Source organism: Lupinus angustifolius, chromosome LG18 (genome assembly GCF_001865875.1).
Source record: "Lupinus angustifolius cultivar Tanjil chromosome LG18, LupAngTanjil_v1.0, whole genome shotgun sequence".
NCBI lineage: Eukaryota > Viridiplantae > Streptophyta > Magnoliopsida > Fabales > Fabaceae > Lupinus > Lupinus angustifolius.
In genome coordinates, this window is record NC_032026.1 from 6,320,967 (window position 1) to 6,348,055 (window position 27,089).

The 27,089-nt window shown below is 31.4% G+C and overlaps 4 protein-coding genes across 4 annotated transcripts; 1 reads left to right on the top strand and 3 right to left on the bottom strand.

The window, feature by feature from the left end:
* On the bottom strand, nucleotides 10,323-12,387 carry LOC109333341 (uncharacterized tRNA/rRNA methyltransferase Mflv_1447-like). Its single transcript, XM_019568783.1, has one exon. It carries the CDS (start codon nucleotides 12,169-12,171, stop codon nucleotides 10,456-10,458), a length of 1,716 nt encoding a protein of 571 aa, XP_019424328.1. The 5' UTR covers nucleotides 12,172-12,387; the 3' UTR covers nucleotides 10,323-10,455.
* On the bottom strand, nucleotides 14,743-15,261 carry LOC109332497. Its single transcript, XM_019567480.1, has one exon. The coding sequence runs from the start codon at nucleotides 15,259-15,261 to the stop codon at nucleotides 14,743-14,745; it is 519 nt and encodes a 172-aa protein (XP_019423025.1).
* On the top strand, nucleotides 17,310-19,676 carry LOC109333242 (probable 3-hydroxyisobutyrate dehydrogenase-like 1, mitochondrial). The gene is made up of 2 exons (XM_019568612.1): nucleotides 17,310-17,984; nucleotides 18,966-19,676. The coding sequence occupies exons 1-2, from the start codon at nucleotides 17,331-17,333 to the stop codon at nucleotides 19,341-19,343; spliced, it is 1,032 nt and encodes a 343-aa protein (XP_019424157.1). The 5' UTR covers nucleotides 17,310-17,330; the 3' UTR covers nucleotides 19,344-19,676.
* LOC109333309 (hexokinase-1-like) lies at nucleotides 21,270-26,408 on the bottom strand. Its single transcript, XM_019568724.1, has 9 exons — nucleotides 25,945-26,408; nucleotides 24,994-25,144; nucleotides 24,730-24,912; nucleotides 24,367-24,441; nucleotides 24,031-24,186; nucleotides 23,128-23,226; nucleotides 22,914-23,044; nucleotides 22,200-22,281; nucleotides 21,270-21,832 (listed from the first exon to the last, which is right to left on the bottom strand). Exons 1-9 carry the CDS (start codon nucleotides 26,214-26,216, stop codon nucleotides 21,488-21,490), a joined length of 1,494 nt encoding a protein of 497 aa, XP_019424269.1. The 5' UTR covers nucleotides 26,217-26,408; the 3' UTR covers nucleotides 21,270-21,487.

Here is a 27,089-nt window from a genome sequence, read left to right on the forward strand (position 1 = left end):
CTTCAACACATTTGCATTTTGTATTTCTAATTTAATTATTATTTGTCATCTTGTAGACAATTTTAAGTAGTTATGTTTCTTTTTTATTTTTACTCTATTTTTATTGAGCATACACAATTACTATTTATTAGTGAGTTAAAAAACAACGAAAATAAAATTAAGTTAATTAATTTCACATAGAAATGAATATAAACAAATAAGTTCACTATATTGTATTTATTTTCACATAAATTATTCTTCTTTCAATTTATTAATGGTGGAATGACAAATTTGGATTTTTTTTCATGGTTTTCTTTCATTTCTTCATTTTCTTCAAAACTTAGGGAGGAATAAAAAAAATTGGGTCCATGCATATTTTTTTCTTTCTCTTCTATGAACCAAATGGTGAAAAATAATTTTTTTACAACTTTATTTTCTCTTGTTTTTATAGAGCAAAACACAGTGTAAGGGTTCAAATCTTGGAAAAATCATCCCGATTGTAAAGCATGATAATATATGTTTTACTCATACCCCACTAAATAAAAGTCGTGTAAACTAAATGTTTTTTAACTCATTCTCAAGCAACATATTTGCAATAACTAACTATGAGTTAATTTAGCATCACTTTAAGATTATTCAAAATGAACACTTTCCTTAGTTATGGATAAGTTATCAAGTTATTCATACAAAATGGCTCATCCACTCAGGCCATCTATATGGTGTCTCTTTTTATAGTCATCCAAGTTTTCAGCATTAAGTAAGGAGTGAGAGGTACCAATATGAGTCCAACACTAATATAGATGTCATACAAAATCTTGGAGGTCTAATGACCAAAACAAGGGCAAAGAAGACCCAACAAGCCATCAACCACATGTTTGGACTTCTAATGGAAATAAGCTCGAAATTAATACATGAAGAATTCAAATTGACAAATTGTATTATCCAAATAGAAGGCCCACATGAAAGTGGCGTGTTTGGAGAAGGAGGATGATGTGTATTTTGAATGAAGCCAAATCATCTAATTTTCATTTTAATTCAATAAAAGTGAATAATTGCATGTGTGAGTCCCTTATGCACATTAGATAGCACACCTTCAAGAGGGATTGAAGATGTCCCTTTGTCTAGTGTCGTGAAAAAGTTTTTTTGCATGAATTTGAAATGTCTTTCCTAAAGAGGTACCATACAGTCTTCCACCTTTAAGAGAGATTGAGCACCATATTGCATTATTTCAAGTGCATCATTGCCTAATATGCTAGCCTATAGGAGCAACTCTCAAGAGACCTAAAAGATTAAAAAACAAGTGGAGGAGTTGATGCATAAAGTTTGAGTCCATGTGTTGTTATGGTAATTCTAGTGCCAAAAGATGGCACTTGGAGGATGTGCACGAATTGTAAGGTCTGAAAACATCACAATTATGTATAGACATCATGTCCCTAGACTTGATGATTTGCTTGATGAATTGCATGGTGCTTGTTTATTTTCTAAAATTGATTTAAAAAATGCTTACCATCAAATTAGAATAAGGGAGATGGTTAATAAAAAATGCTTTTAAAACTCAATTTGGTATGTATGAATGGTTAGTAATTCCTTTTGGTTTAACTAATGCACCAAGCATTTTTATGAGGCTTACGAGCCATGTTTTAAGAGAACTTTTGGGAAAATTTATTGTAGTGTACTTTGATGATATCTTGATATATAGCAAAAACTTCGATGAACATCATGAACTTTTTAGGGCTATAATTAAAAAGAGCATACAATCTTGTGAGGATTGTTTGCCTCATGTGGAGTTTGCATATAATAAGACTATTCATAGTACTACTAAATATTCTCCTTTTGAAGTTGCTTATGGTTTTAATCTTTTAGCTCCTCTTGAATTATTGTCTACCTAATTTTTCAATTTTAAAGCATAAGGATGGTAAGGCCAAAGCTAAATATGTGATGAAGTTAGATGAACAAGTGAATATTCAAATTGAACGAGGATTGAAAGATATGCAAGACAAACCAATAAAGAAAGGAAGAAGGTGATATTTGAACCCAAAGATTGGATTTGGGTACACATGAGGAAGGAAATGTTTCCTTCTCAAACGAAGTCAAAGCTTCAACCAAGAGGAGATGAGTCATTTCTAGTTATGGTGAAGATCAATGACAATGCTTATAAGTTGGACCTTCCTAGTGAACATGGGGCATTAGTGTAACTTTTAATGTGGTTGACTTATCTTTTTTTGATGTAGGTGATGATGACTCTAATTCGAGGACAAATTCACTTAAAAAATGATGGAATGATGTGAGCCTAATGAAACTCAATGTTAATCAAGAAGTCATACAAGGTCTTGAAGGTCTAATTATCATAGCGAGAGCAAAGAAGATCCAACAAGCCCTTAGTTACGTGCTTGGATTTCTAATGGAAACAAGCTCGAAATTAATTCACGAAAAATTCAAATTGACAATTTGTATCATACAAATAGAAGGTTCACATGAAAGTGGTGTTTTTGGAGAAGGAGGATGATGTGAATTTTGGATCAAGCCAAGTCATCTAATTTTCATTTTAATTCAATAAAGGTGAAGAATTATGTAAGACCTTTATACACTTTGGGTAGTCCACCTTCCTATTTCTCATGTGCTTAGCAAGTTAGTTGTTAGGAATCTTGAGTATTTTACCGTGAGAATAAAGTCTTCTAATTCATGCGGGAGTTTCACTCATAACTTGAAAAGAAAGTGTAACCCCCACATGAAGATGAGAGAGAGAACATGTTTTATGGCTTTGTTGACTGTCATGACTATTTGATGGCTATTAAGGATATGTTTAACTGTGTTTTCTTGTCTTTGTGTGTGAGTTATTATTCCTCATGGATGAGGTGTGGGAATGGAAGTAATGGCTGATTGGAATTAGCCATAAATGAATAATTATTATCATAACTAGGCTATTCAAGTTGTGGTTTCATTTTATTCTTGGATGCCAAGAGTTTAGCTGTCAACACTATTTATAAATGTGAAAACCATGAGAAATTCAAATTTGAAGTCATTGAAAATTATCTATGGTTAGTGAGTTTGTTCTTCTAAGTTCTTGGTTGAACCAATATTAAGTTTTTCTCAAGAATCTCATAATTTGTGTGAAGAACATCACACTTATCAAACAATTCTCTTATTTGTAGCACCATTCATTTTTCATATTTTCCATTTTCTTGTTTGCTTCTTACATTTCCGCAACATTTAACAAAATTTCAATAAAAAAAGATCTTAGAAAAAGCGACACGTAGAATTGATTGTTAGGTACACTTTGCAATAACTGTGAAGAAAGTAGGCAAAGCATAAACCAAAAACATACATACAAGTTAACAGTCTCCTTTAGAACTTTAAACTTGAACCATGAACAAAAACAAAAGGAGTAATGTTTATTTGACAAACAAAGGTTAAAGGGTAAAATGCAAGTAGACGCCCATGACGTTCTTACGGAGTCAGATTCACTTCACCTAAAGTGCAGTTGGGACAAAAAAATGCAGACATTAAAAAGGATATGTTTAGATATTATAGTAAGGTTGCTTGTCTTGTGACTTAAATGTATAGGTTCAAATTCTGGAAATAATACTTTCGCTTGTGAAGGTACTCTGAATGCATTTACCTTCCCAAATCCTAATAAATGAGAGTCTCGTGCACTTAACACTATTTTACGGTTGCAATGGCAAAAATAAGAAACGACCATCCCTAAGCATCAACACATATCCAGTAATAACAATAAATCTAAATCTATTATCTATATAACAAAAAAACGCCTTATTTACACATGTCATCATCTCCTTAACTTAAGCTCATTGCCATGTCATCATTGACACATGTCACCATTTCCTTAACTTTCTCCCCTCCAAAATGCCCACATATTCTTATAATGAACTCTCACACACTATATCCTTCTTCTACTATCTTAATATAAATATATGTGAGAATAGATTGTCCAAAGAATAGTCTATTTTCATCAAATTAATCTTTCAACTCTCTACTCTTATTTCATTTCATTTTACTTCTTAGTTTTCTTCTCTATTCTTATTTCAATTTACTTCTTAGTTTTCTTCTCTATTCTTATTTCAATTTACTTCTTAATCTTCCCTTCTTTTGAAACTCACAAATTACTTCTCCTACATTTTTTCCATTTTTATTAGACAGGTCTAATCTTTTCCATCATCAAACGAGGTATGATTTTCATCAAATTAATCTTTCATTTCTCTACTCTTATTTCATTTCAATTTACTCCTTAATTTTCTTCTTTATTCTTTTTCTTCTCTATTCTTATTTCAATTTACTTCTTAATCTTCTCTTCTTTTGAAACTCACAAACTACTTCTCCTACATTTTTTTATTTTGATTAGACAGATCTAATCTCTTCCATCATCAAACGAGGTATGATTTTATAGTCATTTCACTTTTTTATTACTTCATCATTCATGAATTATCTACCGAGATGTTCATTGATAGATATAATTTTAATTCATATTTTACCAATCAAAGAGATAAAAGCCTTAAAAGAAAAAAAAACTGATATAATTTTGAAAATATTTTGATTCTTACAACTATAATTCGGGTTTATCCATACTTACAAAAGTTCTAGATCCGATCCAAAACATGTTTCAGTTTACACATGTCACTATCTCCTTATTTACACATGTCATCATTTCCTTAACTTAAGCTCATTGTCATGTCATCATTGACACATGTCACCATTTCCTTAATTTTTCCCCCTCCAAAATGCCCACATATTCTTATAATAAACTATCACACACTATATCTTTCTTCTACTATCTTAATATAAATATATGTGAGAATAGATTGTTCAAAGAATAGTCTATTTTCATCAAATTAACCTTTCATCTCTCTACCCTTATTTCATTTCAATTTACTTCTTAGTTTTCTTCTCTATTCTTATTTCAATTTACTTCTTAATCTTCTCTTCTTTTGAAACTCACAAATTACTTGTCCTACATTTTTTCCATTTTTATTAGACAGTTCTAATCTTTTCCATCATCAAACGAGGTATGATTTTCATCAAATTAATCTTTCATTTCTCTACTCTTATTTCATTTCAATTTACTTCTTAATTTTCTTCTTTTTCTTATTTCAATTTACTTCTTAATCTTCTCTTCTTTTGAAACTCACAAACTACTTCTCCTACATTTTTTTATTTTGATTAGACATATCTAATCTCTTCCATCATCAAATGAGGTATGATTTTATAGTCATGTCACTTTTTTATTACTTCATCATTCATGAATTATCTACCGAGATGTTCATTGATAGATATAATTTTAATTCATATTATACCAATCCAAGAGATAAAAGCCTTAAAAGAAAAAAAAAACTTGATATAATTTTGAACATATTTTGATTCTTACAACTATCATTCGGGTTTATCCACACTTACAAAAGTTCTAGATCCGATCCAAAACATGTTTCAGTGTTGAATCTATTTTCATCATCACGGATTCTGCTCCATTTTGTCATTTCTTGTTGTGACTTTCTTTTATATTATTTGGAAGTTTCAAATTGTATAATTTTCATATTATGCATATTCAATATCATATTATGTATAATTAGTTATGATAATTAATTGATTTGATTTATATTTTGATTAAATTATTTATGATTCGCTAATTTTAAGCAATGCTCATTATGGTTATAAATTTGCATAACTGTAAATAATAAATTTGCGAAAACTTCATAATGATGCTACAAATATATGGTCGAAATTGTCTTCTCTTTTCAATTAGTCATATAATGAGTTATGATATTACAATTAATAAGGAAATATGTTGATATTCTAACTCCCATAAAAAATAACTGACCATGAATTTATTTCAAAATAATGATTTTAATACTAATTATTAAAAAAGATTATTAAAAAAGATCTTAAAATGTTTGCAATTAATATTAACATATTCAATTTCATATTATGTATAATTGATTATGATAATTAATTGATTTGATTTATATTTTGATTAAATTATTTATGATTCGCTAATTTTAAGCAATGCTCATTATGGATATAAATTTGCATAACGGTAAATAATAAATTTCCGAAAACTTAATAATGAGGCTACAAATATATGGTCGAAATTGTCTTCCTCTTTTCAATTAGACATATAATGAGTTATGATATACAATTAATAAGGAAATATGTTGATATTCTAACTCCCTTAAAAAATAACTGACATTGAATTTATTTCAAAATAATGATTTTAATACTAATTATTAAAATAGATCTTAAAATGTTTGCAATTAATATTAACATATTGAATTTCATATTATGTATAATTGATTATGATAATTAATTGATTTGATTTATATTTTGATTAAATTATTTATGATTCGCTAATTTTAAGCAATGCTCATTATGGATATAAATTTGCATAATTGTAAATAATAAATTTGTGAAACCTTAATAATGAGGCTACAAATACATGGTCGAAACTGTCTTCCTCTTTTTAATTAGTCATATAATGAGTTATGATATTAAAATTAATAAGGAAATATGTTGATATTCTAACTCCCTTAAAAAATAACTCACAATGAATTTATTTTCAAAAATAATAATTTTAATATACTATTATTGAAAAAAAAGCTCATTATTGACACATGTCACTATCTCCTTAACTTAAGCTCATTGCCATGTCATTATGGATATAAGCAATACTCATTATCGATATAAATTCAATCTTATTAAAACATTCTCAATTACTGTCATCTAATTATTTTTAAATTTTAAAACGCTAAATAGTTTATATAGTAAATGCACATTTAAATAGTAAATGATAAAATGTTCTCAATTAATATTATTTAATCATTTTTTAATACTTAAATAAGAGGAATCCATTGTTACTATTAATATAATGAGTTAAGGTATTATAGTTATTAAGGAAAAATATATTGATATTCTACCTCGCTTAAAAAAGAATAGATAGTGAATTTAGTTCAAAATAATCATTTGTAATACTAATTATTTAAATAGGTCTTAAAATATTTTCAATTAATATTATTTAATTATTTTTAAAACTCGTATAGTAGGAATTCAATCTTATTAAAATATTCTCAATTAATATCATCTAATCATTTTTTTAATTTTAAAATGCTAAATAGGTTATGTCGTAATTATACATTTAGATAGTAGATCTTAAAATTTTCTCAATTAATATCATTTAATCATTTTTTAAAACTTAAATTAGAGGAATCTATTGTTACTATTAATAGAATGAGTTATGATATTAATATTAATAAGGAAATTGGTTCATAGAATGAATCTATTGTTACTATTAATAGAATAAGTTATGATATTAAAATTAAATAATTAAATACTTAAATGATATTCTATTTTGCTTAAAAAATAGACAATGAATTTATTTCTCAATAATCATTTTTAATACTAATTATTTAAAAAGATCTTAAAACCTTTTCAATTAATATTATTTATTATTTTTAAAATCTAAATAGTAGGAATTCAATCTTATTAAAACATTCTCAACTAATATCATATAATCATTTTTAAAATTTTAAAACGTTAAATAGGCTATATCGTAATTGCACATTTAGATAGTAAATCTTAAAACGTTCTCAATTAATATCATTTAATCATTTTTAAAACATAAGTAGGAGAAATCTATTGTTACTATTAATAGAATTAGTTATGACATTAAAATTAATAAGTAAATTTATGGATATTATTTCAAAATAATCATTTTTAATACTAATTATTTAAAAAGATCTTAAAACATTTCAATTAATATTATTTAATTATTTTTAAAATTGAAATAGTAGGAATTCATTCTTATCAAAACATTCTCGATTAATATCATCTAATTATTTTTTAAATTTTAAAACACTAAATAGGATATATTATAATTGCACATTTAAATAATAGACAATGAATGAAATTATTTCAAAATAATCATTTTAATACTAATTATTTAAATATATTTTAAAACGTTCTCAAATAATATTTTTAATTATTTTTATAACTTAAATAGTAGGAATTCAATCTTATTAAAACATTCTCATTAAATATCATCTAATCATTTTTTAAATTTTAAAATGTTACATGGAATAAGTAGGAATTACACATTTAAATGATAGATGTTAAAATTTTCTCAGTTAATAGCATTTAATCATTTTTAAAACTTAAACAATAGGAATTCATTATTAGTATTAATAGAATGAACTATGATATTACAATTAATAAAGAATTTTTTAGGTATTCTATTTCACTTAAAATATAATAGTTTAATAATAATTATTTAAATAGATTTTAAAGTTTTCTCAATTAATATTAATTAATTATTTTTAAATAGTAGGAATTCAATCTTATTAAAATATTCTCAATTAATATCATCTATCTTTTTTTAAATTTTAAAATGCTAAATATAACGCATTTAATTAGTTGATCTTAAAACATTCTCAAATAATATCATTTTTTAAAACTTAATTCATTGTTATTATTAATAGAATGAGATATGATATCACAATTAATAATGAATTCTATTGATATTCTACATTGCTGCTTGAAAAATGATAAACAATAAAATTTATTTCAAAAGAATTATTTGTAATACTGATAATTATTTAAATAGATCTTAAAATGTTTTCGATGAATATTATTTAATTATTTTTAAAACTTAAATAGTAGGAATTCAATCCTATTACTAATAAATGAGCTATGATGTTACAATTTATAAAGAAATATGTTGATATTCTGTCTGACTTAAAAATAAAATTACTAAAATAGAGCTAAAAATAATAATATTATATCCATTATATGATTATTTTTTATTATTATTGCAACTATGTATATTAATACTTTTTTTATATTTTTATTTATGAATTTGTTCATATCACAAAGAAAAGATAGAATTGCCTAAATGATTAATATTTTTTAGAATTAATTTTATTGAGATAATAAAAGAGTTACATTTGTCTAAAATTTATTTATGGCTTAAAAATAATATATTTGATTTGATTATGATAATGAATGAATTTATTTTATATTTATTTCTTGATTTATTTTTGATTACTTAATTTCACGTCATACTTATTATGGATATAAATTTGAGACAATGCTCATCATGTATATATTTTTTGATAATGAATTGTGTTTAGTTACTTTCAAAGCATGTTGAAAAGTTCACTAAAATATAACATAATAGAGGTTGACACTGTTCTTTAAACTTATATATTTTTATTTTCATATTTGGGTATGTTTCAAAATATTATCTTTTATTTTGTCTGAGAAATATGATTAATATCGTTCATTGAAATTTAGTACTTTTATTGATAAAAATGTAATCATTTTATAAAATTGGACTTGCATGCGTAATATGGGTGAAACATGTTATCTTAATAATGCAAATGTACGGGTAACATGTGTGTTTTAACTATATAAATGTGCGATTAATATATGTATTCTTAGCAATGTGAATGTACGGATAACATGTGTTTGAACCATTAAAATGTATGAGTCACATGTTTGTTCTTAACAATATGAATGCACATATAACATGTATGTTCTTATCATATGAATGCACATGTAATACGTACATTCTTAACCATGCGGTAACTTGCTAGTGACATATAAAGCAATGATGACTTCCAATTTTGAAATGACGTAATCATGAGTTATAAGAACAAAAATCACATTTGAATACAATTCAAATTTCAAACATAATAATATAAATAGTAAATATTAATTGGGAAAAAGATATATACACTGACAGTGTAAATGTTTTTGTCACTACATCATCCACAATTGATTTTTAGTTATTATTGACTTTTAAATAAAAGTATTGCAAATGAATGGTGGATGATGCACTGACCGTATACAAATCTTTATAGTGTCAGTGCATACATTTTAAACTCTAATTAATTTCAGTTTCAAATATTTTTCGACCTTATGTCCTTGAAAATTAAAAAACCCAAAATGGTCTTAAAAAATTTCAAATGTAGATCAAACTAGTTATTTTTAATATATTTTACAACATTTGATATAGACTAATTTTATCCACATTTAAAAATTTTGGGGACTATTTTGCATTTTTCATTTTTTGAAGAATCAAACTAGTAATGTCGAAAAAATAGGAGGACTAAAATGAGTATTTACTCTACTATAAATCAGCAGGGTAAGACAGCTTGAAATTGATACCAAAAAGAAGTCTAACCTCTATTCAAGTGATCATTTCACTATGATTTGATTAATCGTCTCAAATATAAATCAAGTGATTTGATTAATTGTCTCAAATATTTGAACTTTTGAAGTCTAAAAGCTAAAGTCAGACAAAATTGTGAACTAACTCCAGTTCTAGACATATACCAACATGAAAACACGATTGTAATATGATTACACGATCAAATGAAAGAAAATGATAATCTCAACTGTAATCAAAGAAATTAAACAGGGGTTCATCAAGAGACACTGATAGCAGAATATATCAAATGAGGCCTCGCAGTCTCAATCAGCTGCATTGGTCTGTCTATATGCTTTTGGGGATGACTGGGCCAAATTTTTACCAATTAAGTGATGAATAAGCACACCTGCTGCAACACTAACATTTAAGCTTTCCACGGCCAAAAATGACAGGAACTCTTTGCCGGAGCTCTCACAATTCGAGCCAGTACTTTCGCTATCAAATTCGCTAGTATTTACGTCAGAAGGTATGTTCCCAGGAATCCTAACTAACTGAGTACATGATCTTTCCACCAGAGGCCTCAAACCAGTGCCTTCGCTGCCCAAAACAAGGATAGTCGGTGCACCAGGCACAACCTCGTCCAAAGAAATAGACTTAGAGGAGACAGAGCCCCCAAGAATACGCCAACCATTTTCAGCTGAAGACACTAAGAATTGCATCATGTTCTTGCAATACCTAAGTTCCATTAATTCAAGTGAGCCCGCACTTGCTTTGCTCACAACACCACTCAACCGAGCTGAATTCTTGGCACATAACACTATACCAGAAGCTCCAAAATAGTAGGCAGACCTAATTATTGCCCCCAAATTCTGAGGATCAGTAACCTCGTCCAAGGCTACCCAAAGGGAACCCTTTCCTTCTTCAATAGAAGCAGGCTCCAGTTCCATTATTTTCACCATCTCAAGCGGTGAAGCATCTAAAACCAAACCCTGGTGTGGACGGTTATCAACCACCATATTCAGGTCATGTTTTGATGCTTCTTTTACACTCAAACCAACGTTTTCAGCAATCTTCAAAACTTTCTCAAACCCTTTCTTGTCCTTCTTTTTCCTATTGTTGCTACTCAAATCCAATCCTTCCTGCACATACAATGCATAAAATTCCCTTCGTCCAGCTGAAAGTGCGGCCAAGACTGGACCAACCCCATAGATCCCCTCACCAACAATCTTAGGTACTGTGGATTCTGTAGCCTCTTTCCATGTCTTTCTACCCCAATTTTCCTGCCTGTCCCATCTTCGAAACTCATGTCTTTCCGGTCCAACTTTTTCTCCTCCTATTCCCTTGAACCTAGTCTTTATGTTATCCCACCTTGGATCATCAACCACCTCTTCCATTTCCTCCTCATCTCTTACTTCATCATTACCATCAAACTTCTCATACCTCCTACCATAATCACTTCTCTCTCTCACCCTCTCAACCAATCCATTCTTCCTTCCTGTACTAGCTTCTGCTGAAACTGTTACCGCTGGCGCTGACGCTGACAACGCGGGCTTAGAAAAGAATTCAGATTTTGCTTTCTCTAGCTTTTCAATAGATTGTTCCCAAGATGACTTACTAGTACCACTCACATCTTTTTTCACTGACCCCTTCTGAAAGGACCTACCAACCCTACTTGTTTTCACTTTTCCCACCACTTCATCTTCCTTAACTTCATTCGACACTAACCAAGGAAGTTTCTTTTCAGCATAAGAACTAGAGAAACTTCTGCCTCTACAATATCTTCTACCAAAATTCAGCATCTTTCCCATTTCCAAGGTTCCATGCTGCAATTGAGTTACAGAGTTAACAAGGTTCTTCACAGACAAGCTTCCAAACCTATAGCTTGAGTTCTTCTGATTAGGGTTTTGAAAGGGTTTTTGATGAGAAGTGAGGTGTAAAGATTGAAGCTTTAAGGTGAGGGGTGAATTGAAGCATCTGGGTTGTGAAGAGAACTTGGAGGCTAAGGGAAATGCTTGTGCTTTGGAGATATTGGTATACATGGTGTATTTGTGTGTATGCGTGTGAAGTTTTAAAATTGAAACTCAGATAGAAAAATTAAAACTGGATACAGAAAATTGTGGAAAAATGTGAATGGGTTATGGAAAGAAGTACCGTATGAGGTGGAAAGAGGTGAGTTTCACTGTTTCAGAGCTACAATGGAAATCTCTCAGTCTTATCCGCACTCCATTGAAATAAAATTAGGGCATCGCGCAGAGTATACAAGACCAAATTGTAACCGGATTGGAATGTCTTTAAAACGACATCGTATAAAGTATATATCATTGAGTTGCAAATATGATATTATAAAGAAAAAACTAATATAATATTGTAAACAATCAAATTAACATAATGCTTAAATAATAGAAAAATATTTTTTTTGGAAAACGAAGCTTCAATATAGTGTATGATTAAAAAATTAAAATTTAGAAGCGTTGAGAATATAAAAAATCTAATTAAAAATAAGTTTTATATAATATCAAAAACATTTAGTGTATTTTATTGTTGGACCTTGAAAATGTTACTTTAATTTAATTAATAATACAAATATTTAAATTTAAATAATATTTGAATCAAAATTGGATTAATTAAGACTGTTATCAGATAAAATTTTGAGTAAAAAGAAAGTACTCACAAGAATAAAAATTGTTAAGAAAATAAAATTTACAGTACTAAAATCCTCATAAAATTTCAACAAAATACATATATATGCTTGTTGTAATATTCAAGTACTAACTTGACCAAAACTCATTTTTATGTAGAGTGAAAATTGTCAATTGCAACATTGGCTAACTATATATAGATTTCTCTAATGGCCACATTAAACTCAACCATTCAAGGTTTCACTTTTTGATACGTGGAAATAAATATAAGTGTTTCAAAAAATGAGAAGTTAATAATATTTTTGTTAATCTTCAATCGAATAATCATAAAGACAAATACAACATGAACTCCTCTTAATAATGTTACTTCAATCTTTATCAAGATTATTACTTTACTGTTTATTCATGGTCATCTTCGTGTATCTTCTTTAGACATGTGCTAGTCGAAAAACTTTGTTTTGTCTCATTGACTTTAATGGAAAAGTAATGCATATATAATTGAAGAAGAATATATTTTGTATATTTTATTTAGTAGAAGATACAAAGTATTTATACAAGTTTTGTCTTGTTGCTTGAGTCTAAAGAAACCAATTGAAAAGGAAAAACTAGTCATAACTAACTTAACTAAAATAATAGATTTCTTAATAAGCACATCATAAAAGAGAATGCTCTACTATAACTCATTCTTCTAGAAGATATCATATGGATACCCAAGGAGATGAAAAATTAGATTTGCCAAAATGATAATCTGATGCGCTAATCTGGCCTATCTGATGTGCCAAGGTCAAGTGTGATGTGCTGCAATCTTCAGTTAGAAGCACTAGCCAAGGTCATAACTCATGCACCAAACACACATTCAGGAGCATGCCTGATGCAACAACATCCTCGGTCATGCAGGCATGATGCAACATTATCCTCGGCCATGGCCAACAATCTGACTCGATTAAGGACAAAATCTGGCTACATCAAGGCCTTGTTTTAGATGTGCCATAGCTCAAGTTCTGACCCGATATGGACTCATTTAGGCAGCATCACTTTGTTTTCTGGCTGCATCATGAATTGCTTGGGTGCATCAAAGCTACTTGAATTACTTTGGCTTTGGCAAATTATATTTAAAATAATGCATATAAAACACATTATGTAAAGAAAGAGTACTAGACAATGTCACACTCCTTGAATATTTAGCAATTATTGTGAGATTATTGGATAGCTTGATGCTTATTTGTTTGATGGACTTATAGTGAATGTAGTTTGACAATTTGTTGGTTACATGATCAGTTTTCCATGTGTGAAGTAACCAAGAATTGCTATTAAAGGATATACCTCATATGGAGTGATTGGTGTTGTTAGCAGGCTCAATTCCTCTATGATTTATGGCATCTTATGGATCAAAACTCAACTTATTTCTTCGTCATGGTTATAAGTTGAATGAGATGTGTTTTATGGTTTCACATTACAAGATTGAGGTTCTTGTGTTGTTAAATTGCTAACAAAACCATTGTTCTCCTTGGCTTGAGCTTGAAGTTGGGTGGAAACCCATGCTTGAAGTAGCAACAATCCACAATATATCTCTCCCTTCCACAGAAGGTGTAGACTTTATTATTGTTGGATCCTTCATACCCTCTATTGGAATTGTTGGGACCTCCAGTGCTTGGCAGTCTTCTGTTATCTCTATAGGTAGATTCAAGGTTACCCTTGCCCCTGTTTTTATTAGGCTGCATTCTCCAATTTGGTTTGGAGTTTATTGTGTTGATCACAGCTTTTCCCTCAGTGCCCAAAATTGCCTCTTCAAGTTGTCTTTCTTGTTGGATGACAAAAGCAAATACTTTATTGATGGTAGGAAGGAGTTCCATATGCAAGATTTGGGATCTTACAGTGTTGTATTGGTTATTAAGACATTTCAAGAAGCAAATGACATATTATGTTTCTCTATGTCTTTTAAAGGTTTTTAGAAAATCACATGTGCACTTATTATTGCATATGCATGTGAAGAGATCTCAAGGATTCAAGCTCTTCCCAAAGAGTTTTCACATCAGTAAAGAAATCAAAAATATTTTTGTCTCCTTGCCTTAAGAAATGAATCTCTTGAAGAACATCATATGTTCTAAAATAATCTCCTTTGGAGAACCTTTCTTTAAGGTCCTCCCATAGCTCTTGTGCATTATCAATATAAACTATGATTTTCGATATATGTTGATAAATGGATCTAGTGATCCAAGAAATTACCATATTATTACATCTCTCCCAAGCATCACAGTTGGGATCATTCTGATTTGGCATGCTTATTGAGTCATTGATGAATCTGAATTTGTTCTTGGATTTCAGTGCCCTTTTCATAGCACTATACCATGAGTCATAGTTGTTCCCATCTAGAGGAGGTGAAACCCAGAGGATCCCAAGATTTTCTTCTGGATGAAGATAGTAAGGACTTGAACGGATCAATGATGGATCTGCTACTTGGTGTATCTCAGTAGATTCTACACTTTCCATAGCTTTGATGATGGCAAAATGTTGAAACAAGAAAATCAAGGTAATGAAAGAATGAATTGCGGCAAAGCTCTCAATATGAGAGCTCTGATACCATAGTGAAAAAATAATGCATATATAATTAAAGAAGAATATATTTTGTGTATTTTATTTAGTAGAAGATATAAAGTATTTATACAAGTTTTGCCTTGTTGCTTGAGTCTAAAACAACTAATTGAAAAAGGAAAAACTAATCATAACTGACTTAACTAAAATAACATAATTTTTAATAAGCACATGTCAAAATAAAATGCTCTACTGCAACTCATTCTTCTAGAAGATATCATATGGCTACCCAAGGATATTGAAAATTAGATTCGCTAAAATGATGCTTCTGATGCGCCAATCTAGCCTATCTGATGCGCCAAGGTCAGGTGTGATACACTATAATCTTCGGTCAGAAGCAATAGCCAAGGTCATAATTGATGCACCAAAACACACGGTCAGGCGCAGGCCTGATGCAACAACATCCTCGGTCATGCATGCTTGATGCAACATTATCCTGGCCATGGCCAACAATCTGACTTGGCGAGGGACAAAACCTAGATTCATCAAGGCCTTGTTTTAGTTGTGCCATGGCTTAGTTTCTAACCCGATATGGACTCATTTAGGTAGCATTACTTTGTTTCCTGGCTGCATCATGAAGTGCTTGGTTGCATCAAAAGATGGTTGAATTACTTTGGCTTTGGTAAATTATAGCTTGGTAAATCATATGATATCTTCATTAGACTTGTTATTCTTAAGACTCTTTGTTTCACATATAGTGACTCTCATTTTATCATCGTGGTATGCTTTGTGAAATTTTATTCTTTTCTTAGAAATGTTCACCACCAAATATATTAACACTTTTATAATTTGATAGTTAAACTCTAGCAACTCGCAAACTTGAAATGGTATAATATTCTATTTGTTATTTGCTTTTTTAGTTTCAAACATTGGTTCATAATTTAAAAAAAAAATGTCTAATGATGAATGCATATCCATGGTTGATATTTTAGTTTATTTCCATGTTAACCTTAATAGAAACAAAAGGAAACTAATATGTTTGACTATTGGTAAGAAATAAGTTAAATAAAATCGAATGTGAGATTAGTTTGATTCATCTCAATAACAATTAGATCAACTCAAAACTTGATTTAAGTTCAATATAATTATTTTTCCATCTTGAACTTGACTCGATTTGAATTTGTAACGGTTCTACTTGTCATGTTGAGTTGTTTTATATGCAAGTGATTCGCAGGTCTAGTTCATAAGGAGTTCGTGAACTTTTTTCAATTCATTAGCTTGAGTGCTTCTGTTCATCAGCTTGATTGATGATTATTTATTTAACATGTATAAATTTAAAGACCACACACATATATATAGGAGCTACTCACGTCAAAATAATGCATTATTGTGAGAAATGAGAACAGTTGATTGTGAACCATTAAATCTTATTTGAACGATCAAGATTAAAATATATATACACATGAATATCATTGACCAATATAACTAACTTTTAATCTTAACTATTCATGATTAATTTTAAGGCATAGATTTATTATTCTCGCAACTTTTAATTGAGAACTATTCTCACTTATATATATATAATCATATTAACTTATGAACATAACTAGTCGAATTATATTGACTGGAATTTGATTCACATATTTAATTAATGAGCTAAAATTTTAGTTGAGGTTCAACTTGATTAGTTTATGAATCAAAATTATCGAACTAACTAATGAATCGTGTTTTAAACAAATGTCGAAAATGTTATCATAACTATTTTCATATTTGATAGATCTTTTTGGTGATAAATTTTGGAATCTAATAATGTTTTTTTTATAGAATTAAATTGACGAGTGATAAGCAACCATTTTGCCTAAATCATACGAAACGACCAACTTATTCATAATTTCCTTTTGGTACCGATTTTCTTTAAATAATAACAAGTTTCTAATGGCTTAATCAAATTCAATTTTCGCCCCAAGACAAAAGGATATTCGGTCAGAAAAAATGATATATAATATGTGGCAAACAAAACAAGAGAAATGCCACTCCCTCTTCACCTCCGTTCACTCCAGCACCTTACCCGCCACTCCCATTCTCCCACTTCAATTCCCACCCTCGTTCGCCACTTCATGGCTTCCTCCACCGCCGCCGAGCCCATAAGCCCATCAAACACTCGCCTGGGCTGGATCGGGACAGGAGTGATGGGCCAATCCATGTGCGCCCATCTCATCAGAGCTGGCTACACCCTCACCGTCTTCAACCGCACCCCTTCCAAAGCCCAACCTCTCCTCGACCTGGGGGCCCACCAGGCCCACTCCCCCCAAGCTCTCGCTTCTCAATCCGACGTTGTTTTCTCCATCGTTGGCTACCCCTCCGATGTCCGTTCTGTCCTCCTTGATCCCACCTCCGGCGTACTCTCCGGCCTCCTGCCCGGCGGAATTCTTGTTGACATGACCACGTCTGAACCTTCGCTTGCCGTCGAAATCGCCGCCGCTGCTGCCGAGAAAAACTGTCACTCCGTCGATGCCCCGGTTTCTGGTGGCGACCGCGGTGCTAAGAATGGAACCCTAGCCATCTTTGCTGGAGGTGACAAGGATACGGTTCACCGATTGGAACCGTTGTTCTCTTTGTTGGGGAAGGTCAACTACATGGGTGGAAGCGGAAAGGGTCAATTCGCGAAGCTAGCTAATCAGGTATATGTTCGGATTAATCTGCTTACGGCTTTTAGTTTCAAGTGTAATATATGTGCACCAATGATAATCAATTAAATGAATGAATGAAATACTGATTGTGTAGAAAACTCTTACCGGTCAATCAATACATTTATTTTCTCTCTTTAGTTTTATGATTTAGGGGGAGCTTATTTTGGCACAAGTACCTGAAAGATACAACTTATATGGAAGCTTACAAAACTAGGAGTTAAATTATTGTACACTAGCTGATTGAATCAGATTAAGATTAGTTGATAAGTTAATGGATGGATGTAACACAAGTCCTTGGCTTATAAGCAATAAGCTAATCAAGTAGCATATCAAATAGGAGCTTATATTATAAGCTTGTAGACCTGTAGCTTATTGAAAGAAGTCCATATACTAAATAGATAGCTTATTTTTTTCAAATAAGGAAGTTGACTAACTTATAAATTACTTGTTTGTGTTACCAAGCACACTATTAGACTTACTGTAGTAACTTATTTCAATAAACTTATCGAGAAGCCTATGATAATAGTTTATGATATTCTTATAAGTCAAATTTTAAACTTATTTCACAAGCTTTTCTAAAGTAAACTGATAAGAGTTTTTGGGAAGAGCATATTTTAAGTGGCCAGGCTAACTAATCAAGTATGTGTTTGGATTAATTTGTTTCACTTTAGAATTCAGGATTTAGGCTAGGCCATATAAATAGTTTAAACACACAAATACTTATGACCTTCTTATGAGATTTTTGTAGCTTATTTCATAAGGTTGTCTAATAATCTTAATAAAATAAGCTAAAATAAATGTGAGAGAATTATAAGCTATTTTCATAAACACTAGCAAACACTTGCTAAAATATGCATACTATAAAATAAGCCTAAATAAACTCTTCATAAGTTCTTCCACGTGCCTGGTATTCAGATCAACTTATAATTAAAATAAAGTTTAGGGCTCTACAAATCTGCTTATTTTGTACAGATAACAATTGCTTCTACGATGGTGGGGTTGGTAGAGGGGATGGTCTACGCGCACAAAGCTGGGCTTGATGTGGGGTTGTGGCTTGATGCGATTTCAACCGGTGCAGCTGGTTCGAAGTCACTTGATTTGTATGGGCAGAGGATTTTGAAGAGAGATTTGGATCCAGGGTTCTATGTTAATCACTTTGTTAAGGATTTGGGGATTTGTTTGAAGGAGTGCCAGAACATGGGTATTGCTTTGCCTGGGTTGGCACTTGCTCAGCAGCTTTATGTTTCACTTAAGGCTCATGGGGAAGGTAATTTGGGCACCCAAGCACTAATTTTGGTTCTAGAGCGACTCAACAATGTTTCGCTTGCACCTGCTGCATCCTCCTCTTAGGTTGGTCATTTTGATGATTGCTATACAAGAGTAATTTGTTGAGATTGTACAGGGTTCATTAGCACTGATAATCACCCTTGAAAGACTATTTTCCTTTGTGTTGTATGAGTTTGATTATCTTATGTGCTGCTATATGGTACTTGCATAAGATTGCTTCAATGTGCTCCATGCTAATCAACATCTACAGACTATTTTCCTTTATGTTGTATGAGGTTTATCTTATCTGCTGCTATATGGTATTTGGATAAGATTGCTTCAATGTGCTCCATGCTTTTATTCCATTGGCAGCTTTGTAGTTTGAAGTAATAAAAATTTGGTTGTTGAATTGTGCAACCTATGGTGGCTTCTTTTAATGTGTTTTTTTGTATTCTTGGATTTATACCGTATATGATTTGGGTAATTATCATATACTATAAATCTATATTATACAGTTAGAATAAATGTCTCATATTTAACTTGAGTAAGTACTCTAATCTATAATATATTCCTCAAGAAGTTCAACTAAAACCATTAGAGTGAGGAAGGATGAAGTATACTGAAGTATCAACTAGTGTTCAGCTTATAGAGTAAAGATATCTTGAAATATGATATTATTTGGGTCCATGGGCAACACTTGGTCTATTGATATGTCATAATTGTAGCTAGAAAAATTTAGATTAATTCGCTATATTTTCATGGGTAAGTTTGTCTCAACGTTAAGGTTGTTACTTAATAACCATGAGGTTACAAGATCAAATCATGGAAATAACCTCTTTGCTTGCGGAATAATACTACATACATTTATCATCTCCAAGTGGGAACGTAATGCACTAGGTCATCCTGAATTTTCAGTTTTAGGGATGCATGTGTTGTGTTGGATTCAAAAATTCATAGTCAAAGGTTGTAGTTGCCATAGTTTTTGTTTCTCCCAATTTGGTTGTGAATTTTTCTGTGATGTTTGGCTCTGATAGTGGGGTGAGTGTATGATTTATCTACTGAGAGTAGTTGATACCACAAAGCATTAGTTTCCACAGTACTCTTTGTGAAGCAAATGCTCTGATTTTCAGTTGAAATCAGTCTAGAGTTTGTATACTGTCTTGGACTTTGGTGATCTCTTCCCATCCGTGGCCATGGAAAATAACTAGAAACGAGTTCGTCAAATTACCAATTTGCATATGATCAGAACTGTGACAATTAATAAAGAAAAAAGATTCTCACAGAAAATAAATAAATCAATGCATACATACAACATAATATAGATCTGCAACCTTTGCTTCATCAACTTTCTGGAAAGGTATGAACAGGCTTGCCACCAGCATGAGACATCGTCAAAGGACACAACGATTAATATATCGACTTACTTGACCCTGCCATATATCGCACAACATGCTTCTCATAAAACTGGAGCAGAGATTAATCTTGTGGCTGCTAGCTGTGATGATTAGTCACCACGTTCATCATCCAATAGTACTCTTACTCTGCCAATATTAGGGTTCTTTGACCTCAACATTGCAGCTGGAAACGATAGGGAAATGTTTGACAACAACATAACCTATTGTCTACAACTACATTTTGATGAAAAAATACTGAAGTTTTTAAGCAGGAGTTTTGAACATTAGATTGAACTATCTAATAATGTAGTTATTTTCTAATATAAACCATACACGTGTAACATATCATCGTTTATCTTGTAAATAACAATTTACAATATATAAGAACAACCAAACTTTTATCCCATTGGATGAAGTGGGACACATGTATCTAACCATTTACAGGAAACAAATTGACAAAATAAAACCAATAGACCAAAATGATTATAAAAATAAGATAAAATACTAAAGTAACTACTTTATCTAATAATAACTCTTCACTCTTTATTGATAACTCAGAAAAGCTATTGAAACAAAATCTCTTAAGGCTTGTCAATACATGGAAGTCCTGATTTTGTCCTGTTGTAAACAGGCTACATTCCGCAAAAGGTGACTTGCTCAAACTTTAAGTTTACATGTCCCAAATTATTCCTTGACATAGCAGAGAAACACTGCAACCAAAATAATGAATCTGCAAGGTTGCAGTAACTAAGGAATCACTGCTTCAATGTGTTAATCTATTATGCATACAAAAAATTGATTATTATTACATCTCTTTTGACCTTGGCAATAAATTTAAGACTCTACTTCAAAATACTGAGAATGAGAAGCTGCTAGGAGGGCTGCTCCAATGCCAGAGCCATCATTCGAATGCTCAATGACAATGGTGTCGGCTGCTTCATCTCCGAGCAATTCCTTCAGTGTGCTTTCCAAGCAAGTTCTGAATTTAGTGTAGTGTTCAAACAATCCTCCATCCAATGCTATCACTGATTTTGAATTCTCCCCTGCCTTTGCTGTGTCTCTTCCTATTTTCTTTAGGATGCCCAAAATACCAGCAGCGGCAAGACGGGCCCCACGATTTGCGACAATGTCGCAGAGTTCCACAACAACCTTCCTCATTTTTAAGGAAGTGTTAGATATCTGGAAAAAAGTAACTGTTAGATAAGCTATCCACTTTCTTTTGGAGATTTGAAATGCCAATTTTTATATGGCCTTGACATAATCTGCATGATTTTATCATAAATGACAGATCATGAACAATAGGTCCTTAGAGTTTAGTCTGTCATCAGTTTCAACTTTACACATTCAATTCAAGAAAAAGCAATTCATATAGGAGGAATGGTTTTATACAGGTCTGCAACCATAGTTGCAATTTTAGTAGTCTCAGCAACCACAAAGTGGGCACAGTTGCAGGATGCATAATATAACGGCAATTGCAATTTAAAACAACAATAGGAGGATGAGACATGAATGGAGTATTTCAACATGGTCAGTGGAGAATACATACCTCTAATACGTCCCTAAATTTGTTTCCAACCACTTTAAGATCTGGAGATGTGTCATGGTGCATAGCGGACATGTCGGGTGTCCTAATACAAAAGATGTCAGAACTCTGAAACCTCTATTACCAAAAAAGAAAGTGTTGCAATTTGCAATGGAGATTCATACAACTCAACTGGGAAAAACAGGTGATATAGTGTAAAGGAAGGGATGAAGATGAGATGATAAAAATGAGGAGTGCTAGTCATTATCATTTGTATGCTTGTTTGGTGAGAGAATAAAAAGGAAAAACCGAAAATGGAGAGGCTACCATTTGTACACTCTTCGAACAAATTCATCCCAATTTTGATGAAAATGTGACAAGTAAACCTTAATCCTACTAGGTGAGGTCGGCTACATGAATCGGACAAGGACATAATGCTCTATTATAAATCATGTTCACTGATAAAGCATTAATTTCTAAACCAATTAGTTTCACCTATAGTTTTTCTTGGTCTCCCTCTGCCTCTACAATTTGGATTAACCTCTATTTGATATACTCTCCTTACTAGGTTTTTAACGGTCTCCTACATGCATTTCAAACTGCCTAAGACGTGATTCTACCATTTTTGGCAAGATAGATATACAAGAGAAAACCACCAAAAGAAGGCAAATATAGCAAATAAACAGGTATCATCCTAGACAAGTAAAAGTGACTCTTTGGTGGTATAGATTATCATACCTAATTATGAAAGGAACTCTCAACTTGGGGGGGGCAGTATCTCCAAAAAAATCAGCTTCTTCAGCCAACTTCAATAAAGCTCTCCTTACAATGTCTCCCAAATACATGCCCGAAATCAACTTCTCAAAAATCTGCAAACAATAGTGAAAGAATTAAGAATGTTACATATTCACATCAGTCATTTTAATAAATGAATATGATGGAAGATAATTACCTGTTCTCCAGGGTTTAAGCTCTCAGTATCTAGAGCTTGATCAAATTCAGTTACAGGAAGGTGTGTGGATCGGAAATTACCCCACTCCATGTTTATAACCTGTAGTATTTAGAAGTAATCAGCACGCTTTGGCACCACTAATCATTTCTGGCTCTAAGCATTGCATTAAAAATGGTTCAATCATGCAAGAAATTTAGAGTAAAAAATATTCATAAGCTACTTAGTACTTACGAGTTACGATTAAGGGTGGTAGATGGTTGAATTGGATTACAATAGATCGATAAAAAAACAATAATCCACTGAAGTTCCATTAAATTATTGTTAAATTCATCAAATCCATCCATAACCAACTTAATGGATGGATATCTAACCCATCCATTAGCTCATTTTGATAAATTGGACCAATGGATATTCAACCCTTCCTTTTAAAATCATATATTGATAAAAAATGTCTACCTCTCTAAAATCTTATTCTCTCTAAAAAGTTTATCTTTAAAAGGATATATTCTCAAATCGGCACCACCATTATGAACCCAATTAACTCTCCACCCAAAGCAGCATCCTTTTTGGCTTGCCTTCCTAAAGAAGTAGTCTTGTCCCCTTCCATCTTCCTATAACTGTGCAAATAACCCTTCACCTGTGATGAAGCTTATGAACTCCAACACTTACTTGTGCACCATCTCTTTCGCCTCCTTCAAGATCTTCGTGAATTGGATATCCATTGGATTGGTTTATAATTGGATACCCATTGTATATTTTGGTTAGGTTATAAATGTCCATTTCAAAAAATAGTCCAATACATCCAATCCCCGAAAATATATTATTTTAATTAGTTGCCTGAATTGGTTTAAATACGGATGGATTGGATGGACAAAAATGAATTTTGTCGCTGAACCTACTCACCATCTCTCCTGATTTTGGATGAAGACCATGCCATTTTGGAATAGCATGCGATCGTTCTACATATGCTGCATTTGTCCCGGTACCAAGAATCACAGCAGCAATGACATCCTGATTGTAGAATCTGCCTCCAGCTAATGTTCCAATGGTATCATTAACCTACATCACATAACCAAGTTAAGTTTTAGTTCCAGTATAAGAAATTAAGCAACCGATAATTTAAACACAAAAACCTTATACTCCAAACTTCCTGCCAGACACAAACTGGAAATCATGATTCTCAAATCCTGACAAAAAAAAGAATCCTAAAAGAACAAAAGAAAGGAAAGTGAGACTGACTAGAGCGGTAACCCGCATATCCAGGCCAATTTTTTCCATGGACTTGGTTAGTTCTCCCACCACATCTTCACCAACCTAAAAACAAACCATATAAAGGAGTAGCTGTCAGATTATCATGCTCAACGAGAGATTAGTTGTGGAACAAAGAGAATGCTAGTAGAAAAAAGCTCTCTCTTTGAAAAGAATTCACATGATACTAATTTAAACCCGAGTGAGGTAAGCTTCATAATATCTAGGGTCGTAAAATTTAATACAATAACAAAAGGAATTCTCTAGACCATGCATCACAATATAATAAAGATAAATAAGAATGGTAGTACAAATGAATATGAATATAAAAAAAAATCAAGTAACGAGAATTACCGCGTCTTCAATATTGAAACCCTTAGTCCACTTTATTAGAGTTCCGGATGAAATTGATGTTTGCCTCACAGGGAATGAGAACGTAAAACCCAGTTCTCTTTGTTTGCCATTTGGAGGAAGAAACCCATCAGGTTCTGAAGCAACAAACTTCGCAAGAGCTGAAGCTATAAACTCAAATAAACCCTGTAACAACATAATAATAGATATGAGTGTAGCCTGTGTAGGCAGACCCAATACTGATAAATTTTAGCATAGCACAGTTACATTTGAAGAACCAGTCATCAAATGAGGGGGAATCGAAACTTCTTCGAACTCCTGGCTGATAACACCTTTTTCTTTCCCACCTAAATGTACACGAAGGACACGGAAGTTTGTGCCTCCAAGGTCCAGAGCATAGAAGAGTCCTTCCTCATCCCTGTAAATAATGGTACAAAGTGAATAATAATCCAAGGAAGAAATCTTTGAGAATTACAAGTTCATATTTCAGAAAAAATTTCTTCTTGCCTTCGATGGGAATACAAAGTAATACCTAAAGGTGTTTGGATTAAATGTGAAAATAAATTATTTCAATAATTGATTGTATGTATAATCGACTATAATAGAATGCTTTATTATCATATATGTATGCTGAAAAATGATTTTGAGATAATCTATTTCATTTGGGTTATGTACAAGGAAAAGCACTTCTATAAAAACTGAAATACAATGACTCAAGTGAGAACAATTCTCATATAAAAACCAAGACAATATGGGTCTTACAACCATACATGGACGATTATAATTAAAAGTTAGTTATTGATCACATGATTACTTCTTCTGTTGTTGCAATATTGACCGTTCAAGTAAGATTCAATGGTCATATTAACTGTTATCATTTTTTCACAATAACAAATGTTCTAATCTAACATCATATAAAAATATCTCAGAAATCTATTAAAAATGACAAATAACATATATCTCTAACATATAAAAAACAGACATCACTCAAATCATACATCAAACTTGATCCTTGACTGTTTCAAACAACTTATATATCTCTAACTCTTTTAAATTAAAAAATTTAGACCAAATCCAAATTGTAAAAATCGCATATACTTTATTGTGATATTATAAACAAGAAATTTAGAACAAATACAAATTGAAAAATCACATATTTATTGTGATATTATAAAGTCAATAATAAAAAAGAGAGAGAGAGAATATAAATCTACAAACCCAGTTGGTAGATTATCAACATAGCTGATCAACATCTTCAATTTGCTTCCACCTTCAGATGCAAGACCAGCATGCATCTCCACATCCATTGCATCACCAACTTGTCTAAGCTTCAAAGTTGGGGTCCCACACTTTTCCTCAAACTCCTTCACTATGGCCATGGCTCTTGCCCACTTCCCTGAGCATCTCATCCGGTGACGCACCACCAGGGCCGCCGCTGCACACACAGCAGCGGCGGTGACAACCGCAGCTCCCACCGCGACCTTGCCCATGAGTTAAATAAATCTAAATATGATAAGTTGGAAACTTTATTGTGAGATTAAGAAAAACCAGGATTGGGTGAATCTGAAATTTGATGGGAGGTTCAAAGATTGTTGGGATTCATAATCATGTGCATGGTGAGAAAATGACAGTGATGTTAGGGGGTAGGATGAGAGAACGGAGAGAGAGGAAAATTATAAATAAAATATAGAGGAAAATTATAAATAAAATATAGAGGAAAATAATTGTTTACATCATTCTAAAATAACTAACGTCTAACTCACTTTTTGTCCGTGAATAAATCACAACCTAACCCAATTTACATTTGAATATGTAGGTAATAATAAGGTAAAGATTTTTGTATACTCAAAAGATGATTAACGGACAAATGGATAATTGAAGGTAGATAATTTTTATATTTAACGTACTCGTGCAACAATACAAATATAATATACATATATTTTATAATATCAATAAATCATATATTGAAACATTATATTTCTCATTTATATAGTTGCAATATTAACATTGATTTTTGAGTGTATATGTAGAATATTAACAATTATAAATGCGTTTGTATAAGCATTTATTTGTTGAAAGTGTGATTATAGAAAATATTTGATTCTTAAATAACTCAATAAATAAAATTCAAATTGTATTGGATAATATCTCACCTCTATATTCTCTATATAAAATTATAAATATAAGGAGTTATTTTTGCATCATATTTTTTGTGATTACGTTTATAAGTATCATATAAAGTCATAAGTATTTTAGATTAATGTTCATTGTGTATAAATATTTGAATATATTTTTAGCATTCAAATATTGTATAATTAAATGTTATTTATTTGATTATGTTTTAGCTAATAATCATTGTATGA

Excerpts from the sequence above, each read along its gene's own strand:
- LOC109332497 (XM_019567480.1), bottom strand. The coding sequence starts at position 15,261 with ATGGAAAGTGTAGAATCTACTGAGATACACCAAGTAGCAGATCCATCA.
- LOC109333309 (XM_019568724.1), bottom strand. The coding sequence starts at position 26,216 with ATGGGCAAGGTCGCGGTGGGAGCTGCGGTTGTCACCGCCGCTGCTGTG. Across the intron at positions 24,442-24,729 it reads GTTTCAATATTGAAGACGCG|GTTGGTGAAGATGTGGTGGG; the intron begins GTAATTCTCGTT and ends GTTTGTTTTTAG. Across the intron at positions 23,045-23,127 it reads GCTTAAACCCTGGAGAACAG|ATTTTTGAGAAGTTGATTTC; the intron begins GTAATTATCTTC and ends TATTGTTTGCAG.
- LOC109333341 (XM_019568783.1), bottom strand. The coding sequence starts at position 12,171 with ATGTATACCAATATCTCCAAAGCACAAGCATTTCCCTTAGCCTCCAAG.
- LOC109333242 (XM_019568612.1), top strand. The coding sequence starts at position 17,331 with ATGCCACTCCCTCTTCACCTCCGTTCACTCCAGCACCTTACCCGCCAC. Across the intron at positions 17,985-18,965 it reads TCGCGAAGCTAGCTAATCAG|ATAACAATTGCTTCTACGAT; the intron begins GTATATGTTCGG and ends TATTTTGTACAG.